Source organism: Xenopus laevis, chromosome 8S (genome assembly GCF_017654675.1).
Source record: "Xenopus laevis strain J_2021 chromosome 8S, Xenopus_laevis_v10.1, whole genome shotgun sequence".
NCBI lineage: Eukaryota > Metazoa > Chordata > Amphibia > Anura > Pipidae > Xenopus > Xenopus laevis.
In genome coordinates this window covers 93,899,708-93,914,747 of record NC_054386.1, presented here as the reverse complement: position 1 = coordinate 93,914,747, position 15,040 = coordinate 93,899,708, and the positions used below count along the sequence as shown (strand labels likewise).

The window sequence follows — 15,040 nt, the reverse complement described above, 5'->3', positions numbered from 1 at the left end:
GCAATATTTATGTAAATATATATTCCAGTTTGGTAAGATTCTTTAATATGTCATTCAATTTGATATAAACTATCTGTTGCTTAAGTATTCATTTTGGGGGTATAGTTTTCCTTTAAGTAAAATATTTATTAATGAGCAGAAGACGCTACAGTTTCCCTTGAAAATGTTTAAACTCTTTCCTAACCTCCTGTTTTCTTAGACATTTTAATATTGACAGTAATAACCTGCTCTAATTTGGACAGATTGTTTGTGATCTAAGGGATCACTGCTGACACTTCACTCTGCAACCACCTCATTGTCACTCATTTAGCCAATGCGTTTTTATGCTTTTGGACAGACACACAAACAATATGTCTGATACAGTTACTAATCACAAAGCTCATCTATTCATGTTATTCTACCTGCCATTCCAGCTGCTCAAGCCTTCACTGTTACACTACCCTACTCCAGCCTCTCTTGGCCGAGAGCTGTCTGGAAACAATATTAAAGGAACAATTCACTGTAAAAAAAAAAAAAAACTTTGGTTGGCCAAAAATGTAATCTATATGAACAAAAAAAAACGCTGGACCATGTGCAAACTATTACAAAAAGCTCTAAAATTTATGTTTTTCAGGCAATTAAAGGATAAAATATTTTATTTCATTTTTAATCCATTTGGACTTCTAGAGGTTTTCATTTTTTTTGCTATTAAAGGATAAGTAAACCTATAAAATAAGTGCATGTGAAATTAATGAGGCTGCTATTCTAAGCACTTTTGCAATGTACGTTCATTATTTATTTATTTTTAATTCCAAGATATTAAGGGATACATGTACTGTTAATATAAATGAATTTAGTTACAACAGCGCCACCTGCTGGTCAGTTTCCCACCAGTCTGACCACCAAGTAGTCAAGGAAGTTGTCAGGAGAAAGAAAGAGGCTGCTCTGATGTTCTTCTGCTTAGGAAAGATTTGAGAAAGGTTTCTAATTTTATTCCTAAACAGAAGAACATCAAAGCAGCCTCTTTCTTTCTGGGAGATGGGAAATGGACAATATGTCTAGCCCTATGTCAGATTTCAAAATCGAATATAAAAAATTCTGTTTGCTCTTTTGAGAAATGGATTTCAGTGCAGAATTCTGCTGGAGCAGCACTATTAACTGATTCATTTTGAAAAAAATATTTTTTCCCATGACAGTATCCCTTTAACTATAATAAATCCTCGTCTTTTCAGATCAGTTATGCAGCCATGGATCCAGTGTTAAGTATTATAAATCAGTTTCCATATTTTTACCGCACTGTGCCTAATGAAATTGCCCAGTACGACGCACTTGTAAAGCTGATACGATATTTTTCCTGGACGTGGGTGGGTGTATTGGTTTCAGACAACGAATCTGGCCTTATAATGAGCCAAATGTTGCAGAAGGAGTTTGCACTCAATGGAATATGTTTTGCCTTCCTTGAATTCATCCCATATCACGATGGCTTGGATTATACCAAGAAATTGCAGATTGCCAGATGTCTGAGTCACTCAGCTGCCAATGTTATTATTTCTTATGGTGACAGAGACCACATGCTTACCTTACATCTTATATTGTATGAGTTTCCCATATCTGAAAAGGTGTGGATCATTTCCTTCCAGTGGGATGTTGCCAGTGGATTTGACTATTATTTTTTACGTTATGATCCTTTTAACGGGAGTTTGGCTTTTTCACTTCATGCTAGTTCCATCCCAGGTTTTGAGGATTTTCTATTAGCCCTAACTCCGGATGATTTTCCAAATGATATCTTTATTTATTATGCATGGTGGGAAATGTACTCGTGTGTGTGGAAAACAAACAAAACGTTTATCAAATGCAATGGTACAGAGAAAATGCAGAAAGAATATGAAAATGTGTACAAAGATTTATCATTTTACAGCTACAGTATTTACAATGCAGTGAACACTTTAGTATACACTTTGCATTATTTGCAATTACAGAAAAGGAAAGAAGCTCATGACATAGAGGCTTGGGAAGTGAGTCACAACTAACACAATTTACATTTTTTTTGACCAGCTGTGTATTTTTAACTGTTTCAGTGATACAATGTTTTTCTCTATTTAGATGCACAAGTATATAAAGAAAATCACTATTACAGACGGTGATGGGAATGAGGTGCACTTTGATGAGAATGGTGACATGCCTTCCGACTTTGACATTTTAAATTGGATTGTTTACCCAAATCAAACTCTCGATGGCATCAGAGTAGGAACATATGTACAGAGATCCTCATTCCCAGAACTAAGAATTAATGAAAGTCTAATACGATGGAGTCCAACTTTTAATGGGGTAAGTGATGCTAATTATTTTCATTTCTGTATAGAGAACATGTTTTTCTTTTTAAAAATTTCGAAAATCAAATGACAAAAATACCTTACAATGTTGCTTTGGGGAGTATATGGCTCATCGGTATCTATTGGTAAAGTATGACCAATCAGTCAGTTTTGCATATTTAGTATTATTATTCTATAAGCACTTTTTTGTCTTTATTAGTAAACTATTCCCATGATTTGATTTAAAAGACTGTAGTGCAGGAGTATAACTAAAATACACAAAGGGGCAAATTTACTTATGGTCGAATATCGAGGGTTAATTAACCCTCGATATTCGACTCCCGAAGTTAAATCCTTCGACTTCGAATATCGAAGTCGAAGGATTTACCGCAATTCGTTTGATCGAACAGTACTTCGACTATCGAATGGTCAAATAGTCGAACGATTTTTATTTCGAATCGTTCGATTTGAAGTCGTAGTCGAAGGGTCGAAGTAGCCAAAAAAAACATTCGAAATTTGAAGTTTTTTTTATTCTATTCCTTCACTCGAACTAAATAAATGGGCCCTTAAATGTATTTAATACTAATTTTGTATTTTAGCTTAGTTTTCTAGTTTTAAAGGAGACATATTATGTAAAAAAAACAAGAATGTGCCAGTGCATTAAACTCTTTTAGATATAGAAGGAATGTACTTAAAAAAGTGTGTTTCTGGTTACTTTATTGTAAATTTCTGCAAAATCCCTACTAGTCCCGCCTTTCTGTTCCACTTCCTGCTCCCTGAACTCTCTGACTCAGCTCACTGCTCTGTAGGACAGGAACTGATCAGGAACCCTCCTACTGTGCTTCTGGCAGGGAACGTTAGGACACGCCCACCCCTCATTTGAAACACAGACAGGGACCAGTGAACATCTATAGGGAGCCACAATAAAGGGGCTATTTTTAAAGATAATATTGATTTGTAGCACAATGTGACACCAGCACCACATATTATTCATAATTGCCTACAAAATGAGGGGTTTTCCCCTTTATCCTATATGTCTCCTTTAAACATTCTAAAATTTCTCTATATTATTTTGGCACAATTCTAATTAACTAGGAGGATGCCATACAGGGGAAATGAGTGTTTTCCAGGGCTTTGGGTGTATGTTTTGTCTCACAGAGCCAGAATATATTCTGTAGCATTACATTTAGCCTAGAAAAATTAGGTGGGTGTGAAGCCTGAATATTAAATATCCTACTATTTGGGAGGCATGCATTTTGAGTTGATTTAGGCTAGAATGAGTTACAGAAAAGGAAAGCAAGTTATGGTAATTTATGAAATCACATGTTTTGGGGTCCCTGACCTACAGGCATCTTGGGTCAAATTCAGTAATGAAACTTTTGCTCAGATTTTAATTAAAGGGATACTGCCATGGAAAAACATCAGTTAATAGTGCAGAAATGACATCAGAACTCACCGTTTATAACTGATGACATCAGAACTCACCGTTTATAACTGATGACATCAGAACTCACCGTTTATAAGGATATAATTTACAGCATATTCATGGCTTTTGTGTATTTGTATTATAAAGGCTGTAGTGACTGGATGTGTAACATAATAGCCCGAACACTACGTCTTGCTTTACAGCTCTTGGTTTCTACTGATTGGTTATCAGACAGTAACTAATCAGTGACTTGAGGGTGGGACTATGGGTCATATCTGTTGCTTTTGAATCTGAGTTGAATACTAAGGATCAATTGCAAACTCACCGAACATTTATGCCCCATGTGCCCCCCCCCTTATAGTCACTGACTAACAGAGTTAAAGAGCTGAAAAGTATGAAGTAGTGTTCTGTTATGTTAGCCATCAGGTTACTCCAGCCTTTATAGATGACATTTTTGGCTAAATCTATATTATAAATGTCATTTCCAGCAGAATTCTGCACTGAAATCCATTTCTCAAAAGAGCAAACAGATTTTTTTATATTCAATTTTGAAATCTGACATGGGACTAGTCATATTGTCAGTTTCCCAGCTGCCCCAGTCATGTGACTTGTGCCTGCACTTTAGGATGGAATTACTTTTTGGCAGGCTGTTATTTCTTCTACTTAATGTAACTGAATTAGTCTATTTAGTGCTGTTCTTAGATCATCGAGGGAGCTGTTATCTTGTGTTAGGGAGTTGTTATCTGGTTTCCTTCCCATTGTTCTTTTTTTAGGCTGATGGGGGGGTAGATATCACTCCAACTTGCAGTAAATAGTGACTGAAATGTATCAGAACACAAGTCACATGACTGGAGGCAGTCGGGAAATTGACAATATGTCTAGCCCCATGTCAGATTTCAAAATTGAATATAACAAAATCTGTTTGCTCTTTTGAAAAATGGATTTCAGTGCAGAATTCTGCTGGAGCAGCACTATTAACTGATGTGTTTTGGAAAAAAACATGTTTTTCCATGACAGTATACCTTTAAGCTCATGAAAATTCATCTAATTTCTTTGGCACTTTTGGGAGTGAAATAGAACATCTTTTTCTCATTAAATTTAATCTGACACAATATAGAGTGACTCATAATAGAAAACCATAACATGGACCCAATGAATCCCACCCAAAGTGAGAAATCATGGGAGTATTGTCTTCATAAAAATGAATATTTGGTCACAAAAGTAATATTTCCACATACATTCCCTTAAAGGTACAAAGCATCTCAGAAGCAGTGCTATACAATAATGTCCTTCCAAATCTTTACTTTCTGATATGTATCCCATGGAGGGTGAAAGAAAGCAAGAAAAGTCAAATACTGTATATTATTTAAACAGTTGGTTCCCAACTCCTCAGTTTCCAGACACAATAGCATTAATTTCTTAATATAAAAGACACTTTTGTGCATCTCTTTTCTAAAAACATCAATCTTAACTGTGCTGCACTGTGACCCTTTACTACAAAATGAAATATTTAGGTATTTAGGGGTATATTTATCAAAGAGTGAAGTTAATAGTGAAGTTCCGCCACTAGAGTGAAATTCCGCCACTTTCCATTAATTTCTATGGGATTTTTATAGGCGTATTTATCAAAGGGTGAACTTTCACTTTCACCCATTGATAAATACGCCTTTCAAAATCCCATAGAAATGAATTGAGAGCTGTGGAATTTCACTCTAGTGGCGGAACTTCACTCTTTCATAAATTTACCCCTTAGTCTCAATGATTCCATTCCATTCACAACAGTTCAAACATGGTAATAATGTATTCCATTCTATCATTGTAATGAAGTTTGTCGCTTTTTTCAATCAAATGAGCAGTTTGTTAATGTATCAGGCCTAATTATTCCACTCCCCTGTCCTGTGCTCAAACTGGCATAATGGGAGCAGCAACACTAGGGCAAAAGTGCAGGTGCCCCAATACCCTTATTTAATCACCCTGTTGTTGGATTAATACAGTAATTATATTGCATGGGAGCCAATGAGATGTCATCAGTTTGAAGCTAAATCCATGACCTGATCCAATCCTTAGTCAAGTGTTTTTGTTCAATTTAGACTGATCAATTTAGCCAGCTTTCAATGAGGTATGTAATCATTTTGAGCCATTCTATGGGTCAAAATGCTTAGATTGGCTATTTATTGTGGGTATTAACATTTCTTTTTGCAATATTTAGACCCCACATTCAACTTGCAGTGAAACTTGTCATATTGGATACAAGAAGAAACCTAAAGTTGGATTTGTAGCTTGCTGCTATGACTGTGTTTCCTGCCCAGAGGGTGAGATATCCAATCAGACAGGTGAGTGAGCTAAAGATATAGTAGATAAAAAAAATATTAGGAAGCAAAACACAGTGTGCAAAGTGCACCAAAAGGGTGAATCTGCAATTTTTTGGCACATTTGCAAACATTAGCTTTATTTATTACAGCTGCAGGTAGAACAAATAAAATAATCATTTGGGTGGGTGCCAGAAGTTGCTGCCCTGGCTCAAGTGTTTATAAATGAGCCAACGGATGGGTGGCCAACCTGCAATATTTTGGAATAGCTGAAACAACAAATAAGATATTTGTTCTATCCAGTGGCTGACACAAAATAGGGTACTTAAATGTTTAAGCAAAGTTAATGGGAACAAGGCCCTGGAGCCTTTTAGAATTACTTAAAGAGTTTAGGGGCCGATTCACTAAGGGTCGAATATCGAGGGTTAATTAACCCTCGATATTCGACTAGGAATTAAAGTCCTTCGACTTCGAATATCGAAGTCGAAGGATTTAGCGCAAATAGTATGATCGAACAATCGAAGGATTATTCCTTTGATCGAACGATAAAATCCTTCGAATCGAACGATTCGAAGGATTTTGATCCAACGATCGAAGGAATAATCCTTCGATCAAAAAAAGTTAACCAAGCCTATCGGGACCTTCCCCATAGGCTAACATTGAGTTCGGTAGCTTTTAGATGGTGAACTAGGGGGTCGAAGTTTTTTTTAAAGAGACAGTACTTCGACTATCGAATGGTCGAATAGTCGAACGATTTTTAGTTCGAATCCTTCGTTTCGAAGTCGTAGTCGTAGTCGAAAGTCGAAGTAGCCCATTCGATGGTCGAAGTAGCCCAAAAAAAAAGTAAAAAAAAAATCCAGAAGTCAGAATAACAATACAAAATAAATAAAATATACCATAAAATAAAATATACACATGTGTATTGTTTTCTCTTTATAGGTGGAGAATCCTGTCTTAAATGTTTACTAAACCAATGGCCTAATTCAAACAGAAATATTTGCCTTGATAAAGCCATAACTTACTTATCCTATAATGAGCCATTAGGGGGATCACTGGCTTTTTTATCAGTTCTGTTTTTCATCATGACTTGTTTGGTTCTGATGATCTTCATAAAATACAGACACACACCTGTTGTTAAAGCCAATAACCAACATCTCAGCTACATCCTCCTCGTCTCCCTCAAGATTTCCTTTCTGTGTAATTTGATGTTCATCAGACATCCCCTCCAAGTCACCTGCATTCTAAGACAAACAGTGTTTGGAGTGACCTTTTCGATTGTAATTTCTTCAGTTTTGGCTAAAACGGTAACTGTGGTTATTGCCTTCAATGCCACCAGGCCTGGAAGCAAATTAAGGAATTATGTGGGAACCAGAGTGTCGAATTCCATTGTAATATTCTGTTCTTTGATGCAAATGATAATATGCACCAGCTGGTTAGTGTTCTCCCCTCCATTTCCTTATTATAACATGGAAGATGTCATTGGTGTGATAGTTGCTGAGTGCCATGAACATCCAAGCTATGAATTTTACTGCATTTTGGGATTTATGGGATTATTGGCAGTTATAAATTTTATTATTGCTTTCTTTGCTCGAACATTACCTGATATCTTCAACGAAGCCAAGTTTATTACCTTCAGCATGTTGCTGTTCTGCAGTGTGTGGATCTCTTTTATTCCAGCCTATCTGAGCGCTAAAGGCAAATATGTTGTGGCAGCAGAAATATTTGCTATCCTGGCCTCTAGCTCTGGAATTTTGGGTTGTATATTTATTCCAAAGTGCAATATTATTCTTTTTAGAGCTGATAAGAACACAAAGAACTTTATAACAAAGAACTGATTTGATATAGTTTAGTGGTGTTTAAAATTATTTGCAACTGAAGTAAATTAAAATTGACATAGATGTTAGCAAATATGTAATCAAGATAGATAGATAATAGATAGATAGATAGATAGATAGATAATAGATAGATAGATGATAGATAGATAGACATAGATAAATAGATGATAGATATATAGATAGATAGATAGATAGATAGATAGATAGATAGATAGATAGATAGACAGACAGATAGACAGATAGATAGATAGATGATAGATAGTAGATGATAGATAGATGATAGATAGATAGATAGATAGATGATAGATAGATAGATGATAGATAGATGATAGATAGATAGATGATAGATAGATGATAGATAGATTATAGATAGATAGATAGATAGATAGATAGATAGATGATAGATAGACAGATAGATAGATGATGGATAAATAGATGATAGATAGATGATAGATAGATTATAGATGATAGATAGATAGATAGATAGATGATAGATGATAGATAGATAGATGATAGATAAATAGATGATAGCTATATAGATGATAGATATATGATAGATGATAGATAGATAGATAGATAGATAGATAGATAGATAGATAGATAGAGATATGATAGATAGATAGATGATAGATAGAGGATAGATAGATAATAGATAAATAGGTGATAGATATATGATAGATAGATAGATGATAGATAGATAGATAGATGATAGATAGATGATAGATAGATAAATAGATAGATAGATAGATAGATAGATAGATAGATAGATAGATAGATAGATAGATAGAAAGATAGATAGATAAATAGATAGATAGATAATAGATGACAGATATAGATAAATACATAATAGATAGATAGATAGATGATAGATAGATAATAGATAGATGATAAATAGATAGACAGACAGACATACAGACAGACAGACAGACAGATAGATAGACAGGGGCAAATTTACTAAAGGGCAAAGTGGCTACTGAAGGAGATAGACTCTAGCGCAACTTCGCACTCTAATGCCAGGCGTATTTTCGATCTGGCGAAAGGGTGTTACTACGCAAATTCACTACAATTTTGTTTTTACTGAACGTTACCTCTATCGCCAGACTTGCCTTCACCACCTCAGACCAGGCCAAGCGTAATAGAGTAGATAGGACTTGGTCCAAAAAAAAGTTGAAATTTTTTTACGTCCCATAAAAACGCTGGCGTCTTTTCCTTTTTACAGGGTGATAGGCTGAAAAAGATTGTACATTTTTTTTTGGGTACCCGGCTTCCCCCCTACATTTGATAACATATGGCACATAAACTATACAGTGGGCTCATGTGTAGGGCAATATAACAACTCTATTGTCTTTTATTAAAGTTTCCTGGGCTTGTGTAATGTAATGGATTTGCCGCAACATATATACGTTTATTGAAATTTAACTTCCCGCCGTATGCAAATTATCTAACGCTAGCGCAACTTCACTATGCCTGCCGCAGTAACGCTAGCGAAACTTCGCAAGCGTTCGGCACCGGCGGCAAAACTTCGCAACTTAGTGAATTAGCGTTGTCTGTGCGAAGTTGCGCCTGGCGGAGTGTGGCAAAGGCGGCAAAGCCGCCGCTGGCGAGTTTTCGCCCGTTAGTGAATTTCCCCGATAGATGATAGATGATAGATGATAGATAGATATATGAGAGATAGATAGATGATAGATAGATATTTAAAGTTTGGGTTAGTTTGTGCTACAGTATATTTATTTTTAATTCCATTAAACCTTCAGCTGGCTGAGGTGCTGGGTTTTGCAATGCTCTCCTTCTCAGATGGGAATGCACCCCCATACTTGGCTGCTTCTCAAAAAGATCCTAGATTTCTGGACCCAGATCTACCTCGGCATCAAAAAGTAGCATGGACTCCAAGTAGTCTCCCAGTAGACAATAATTTTTCTTTCTGCATACCTAAGCAAAATATCCAAGCTGCAAGCAAAAAAGAGAGAGAAGAAAAAATATTTTCAGCTTCACCTGACTTCATTGCTTTTTGTTCCTAACAAGCAATTTCATAATAACCAGCTAGCTAGGCATTGGACATTAGGTTCTGCTTTCATTGCATGTAGCATGTAGGAGTTCAGAGGTTATATAAACCTCAGGCTAATTAGGATTAATCAGCTCTTTTGTAATTTACATTCATTATGTACTTTCTTTTTATGTTAAGGGATGCATGTACTGTTAATATGAATGAATTTTGTTACAAAAGCGCCACCTGCTGGTCAGTTTCCCACCAGTCTGACCACCAAGTAGTCAAGGAAGGTATCAGGAGAAAGAAGCTGCTCTGATGTTCTTCTGCTTAGGAAAACAATTAGAAACCTTGCTCAAATCTTTCCTATGCAGAAGAACATCAGGGCAGTCTCTTTCTTTCTCCTGATACATTCCTTGACTACTTGGTGGTCAGACTGGTCAGAAACTGACAAGCGGGTGGCGCTTCATATTAACAGCACATGTATCCCTTAATATCTTGGAATAAAAGGAAAATAAATAATGAATGTTAATTGCAAAAGTTATAGCACCATCGTCAATTTTACATTCACGTATTTTAAACGTTTACTTAGCCTTTAATCTCTAAATATCAGAGTTTGTCACAAAATAGAGGTAAATTGAAATTTGCCATCATCTGTGGAGTAAATAGAGGGTTTAACCTCATAACAGAATACATACCTTCAGGGTGGGCCCTTGGCTATTTATAGATCAAAAGCCAAATGGATTTTTTTCAGATCTTGAAGTAGAGTACTGAATTATACTGAATGTGGGCTTCACTTCTCAAATTAATTCTCGTCCATGAGTTTTCATGTGATCAACCATCCATGAGATACCTTTTTCCCACTGAATTGAATCTGGTCCAATATGTAGAAAAGTGGAGAGATAACATACTGGGGTGGCTAGAGAAGAAAATTGCCCAGTTGGCCACACAAAGGCAACAAATGCTTAAAGATGCTTCATGCTTACTTTCATTTCTTGTAACCCCTCCCATAAAAAAAATTATAAGTGAACAGTAGTGATGATAGGATCTGTCCCATTTTGGAGAAGAATTTGTGAAATTTCTAAAAAATGTGTGTTTTACTCTTTTTTTTTAAACTCCACATGCATTAAAGTCAATCTTTTTTTTTTTGTGACTTTTTTTTATTTCTGCAACTTTTTGTCCAAATACATTTAAGTCAATAGACGATTTTTCTTGAGGTGAAATTTTTGTCTCTGTGACTTTTTGTCCAAATGCATTAAAGTAAGTGGGCATTTTCATCTCAAGTTTTTTCTCAATCCAAATGCAAAAGTCAATGGGCGTATCCATGATGAATCCATGCACACAGCAGTTTCCCTGCCAACCAACTATGACACCAGGAGGGGTTCCCTTGCTGGGCATGCAGTCATCTACAGGGCCATTCCTTACTGATCCACCTGATTTCTTCTGCCAGTCCAGGTACCTGGCTCACAACCAGCTCTGTGGCATAGCTCAATTGGCCATGGCCCCTTATGATGTATCCCCTGCATGATCTCTGTACTGGTGCATGCCCTTCCTAGCCTCATCTGCCCCCTTTGCCCTGACACCAGTCCCCACTGGTGCCCCTGTTGCCATGTGTGCCATGGCAACAGGGGCACACTACAGCTATAGGTGGAAGTTCTAGCAACTGGGAGGGGGTATTGTCCCCTACCACATCATGCCCTGATTCCCTCTGCTTCTCTCAGGATCATTGGGCCCCATTCTGCAACATTTTCTCAAGGGATGAAAATGTAATTTTGCCTCCTCTGATGAAGCACCTAATAGCACGAAATGCATCAGGAAGGAGTGGCTTACACAAGGTAGGGAGACACTGCACTGTGGTGTTTTTGAATGTATTAATATGAATTTTTGCTGTGGATAAAATGCACAAATAAATGTTTTAAGTAAGAAGCTGTTAATGTCCGCCTGTAATAATTATAGGGATAATTTAAATTATCTCCGTTTCGCGAGGTACTATAATAATGTTCCTAGAGTACTCAGAAATAAGAATCTCGACGCAGATGTTAGTTTAACAATTGTTTATTGCCAATGGATAATCTGAATTGTACATTACTGTCTTTTAATGTAAATGGTTTAAACGAACCCAAAAAAAGAGCGCAAGTTTTCCGGGAATGCCTCAGACTAAGGGCGAAAATAATATTTCTTCAGGAAACCCATTTTAAAGTGGGTAGCCAGCCCATTCTCAACAAAAAATTCTTTACGCAGATCTACACCAATAATAATCCAGAGAAGAAAACATTGGGTGTTATGATTATGATTCATAAGGATATACCTTTTATATGTACTGGGGTTTCGAAGGACAAAGCTGGCAGATACATCATAGTTAAAGGAAAATTAGCTAATAACATGGTTACCCTCGCAAACATCTACCTACCAAATCAGGGGCAATTAAACGTACTTACCGATATAGCTACAGAGCTGGAGGCATTCTCGGAGGGCTTGTTGCTCTTGGGCGGTGATATGAATATGACTATGAATCCAGCCCAGGATTCTTCCACGGGTAAATCCCAGCTTTCGTACAAAATTCTGAAAAAGGCCAAAATGATAATGCAGAATTTACAGGTAGTGGATACTTGGAGAAGTGCCCACCCCACAGGGAAAGACTACTCTCATTTTGCTAAAGCTTATTCTAGTTACACTAGGATAGATTACATTTACATGTCCCAGAATTGGCTACACCTAATGAAAGCAGCGGATATAGGCCACATAGCGATCTCAGATCATGCACCCACTACCATTGAGTTCGAAATCCCGAACACTCTCAAACCAGAATATATATGGAGATTAAACGAACAAATACTCCTTACAAAAGAAAATAGAGAAGTAATTCGCAAACATATTGTACAGACCTTTTTGGAGAATGACTCACCTCAGATTAGTCCAGGAGTCCTGTGGGAAACGCACAAGTGTGTTCTACGTGGACATCTTATTGCTTTTTGCTCTAAACTTAAAAAAGAAAGAAATAGAGAGATTGATACGTTGATTCTGGATATTAATAAGCTAGAAGCGACACATAAACAAACGCTGGCGAAACAAGTACAAACCCAATTGGACAGTAAGAGATTAGAACTTAAGTCTCTACTAGATATTAAAACTTATAAGTCATACCTGGGTACCAAACAACGGTTTTATGAGTATAACAGTAAATGCAATCGTTTCTTTATGAACCAATTGAAACAACAACAAAGTAGAACATATATAGCGGGTATAAAGGATAAAAACCAAAAATTACAACAGGGCACAAGACAGATTGCTCAGTGCTTTCATGACTATTATCACACTTTGTATAACATTCAAAATACGCCTAATACGGCCAAAGACATTGATAAAATTAAACATTTTATACAAACTGCCAATTTACCTCGACTAAGCAAAACTCAAGCCCATCAACTAGATGCACCCTTTACGGAACTAGAACTCCAACAGACAATAGAGGATCTTCCTAATAACAAAAGTCCTGGCCCAGATGGTTTTGGAGCGTCTTATTATAAAGTTTTCAAAGAAGACATATGTCAACACCTACTAACATATTGTAACCATTCCAATGAGGATTCTCCTTTCCCCCAACAAGCGAAGGAGGCTCACATCACAGTAATTCCCAAACCCCAGAAGGACCACCATCTATGTGGGAACTATAGACCGATCTCACTTATCAACATAGATTTAAAAATTTATGCCAAGATGATAGCGAATAGAATCAAAAACATACTCCATTCCCTAATACACCAGGATCAGGCGGGGTTTGTTCCAGCTAGAGAGGGTAAGGACAACACCACCAGATTAATCTCCCTTATGTACTCTGCCAAAATTAGAAAAGTGCCCAGCATGCTTTTGACAACGGATGCGGAAAAGGCATTTGATAGGGTCTCCTGGGATTTTTTACGACACACCCTAATAGGCTTCGGTATGGGAGATTATACTATTAAAAAGATATTAGCACTTTATCAAGACCCGACTGCTAGGATTAGAATTAACGGCACCCTCTCTGACCCAGTGTCCATTCGAAATGGCACCAGACAGGGTTGTCCGTTGTCGCCTCTTCTTTTTATTTTAGTCATGGAAGTACTGCTATCTCATATTAGGGCAAATAAAGACATCTCAGGGCTGAAGCTTGGGAAGACGGAGCATAAGTCCATTGCATTCGCTGATGACTTGCTATTAGTTATTACCAGACCCCATATTTCCCTACCTAACGTGGTTCTCCTCCTAAAGCAGTTTGGGGAGGTCTCCAATTTCAAAATTAATGCTAACAAGTCAGAAGCACTGAACATTAATTTACCAGAATGGGAAGTAAACAAAATAAAACAAAATTTCCCCTTCCATTGGGCTGAGAAGACAGTTAAATACCTAGGAACAAACATACCGAGTGAGTTGCGGGATATCTATAAGTATAACTTTGTCCCTTTATTATTGGAATTGGAAGAGTCGCTTAAGAGATGGGACAAGATACAAACAACATGGTTTGGTAGGATCCAGATTATCAAATCTGTATTATTCCCTAAGGTATTATATATGCTTCAAATGTTACCAGTGACAATTCCAACTACTTTTTTCCGGAAGATTGAAAGGGCATTCTCCAAATTCATATGGCATAACAAAAGGCCTAGACAAAAATTTAATAGCTTAACCAGAAACAAACAGCAAGGAGGGTTGGGGGTTCCTGATATATACCTGTATTATGTAGCGATCCATCTGGCACGTATACATCAGTGGCATTTAGGAACAGATACAGGTAAATATTGGTGCACGACAGAATATGACTGCTCTAAGGTACATTTAGCTAATACTATCTGGGCCTCACCCCAGAACATCCCTGCGGAATGCCTCAACCATCCTTTGATTGGGGCTACGCTGCAGGTATGGAGAAAAAATATGTTAACTCACCGGTTGTCCTCTAGGCCTTCCCCCTTACTCCCTCTAATTGGGAATCTCGACTTTACTCCCAGTTTAGACCCCAGAGCGTTTTCCCATTGGGCGACTACAAGGAATAGAGTTTCGCTAATTGGTGATTTTGTGCAGCAAGGTGCTATTTTATCTCTAGGACAAATTTGTGAAAGATACGGAACACTGCCTAGGGACACATGGTGTTATTCCCAATTACGCCACTACATCCACTCATTAAATCTGCGGGCAGTGGAGAGGGAGTTAACTTGGTGGGA

General features: G+C 37.1%; 1 protein-coding gene across 1 annotated transcript in view; it reads left to right on the top strand.

Moving 5' to 3' along the window:
• LOC121397645 (vomeronasal type-2 receptor 26-like) overlaps window positions 1-7,861 on the top strand; it is a 31,732-nt gene extending 23,871 nt beyond the window's left edge. The window contains exons 3-6 of the mRNA XM_041574702.1: window positions 1,212-1,994; window positions 2,083-2,307; window positions 5,927-6,050; window positions 6,966-7,861. Coding sequence (XP_041430636.1) covers window positions 1,212-1,994; window positions 2,083-2,307; window positions 5,927-6,050; window positions 6,966-7,861 — 2,028 coding nt within the window. The remainder of the gene's footprint in view (window positions 1-1,211; window positions 1,995-2,082; window positions 2,308-5,926; window positions 6,051-6,965) is intronic.
• Window positions 7,862-15,040: the final 7,179 nt, after the last annotated feature.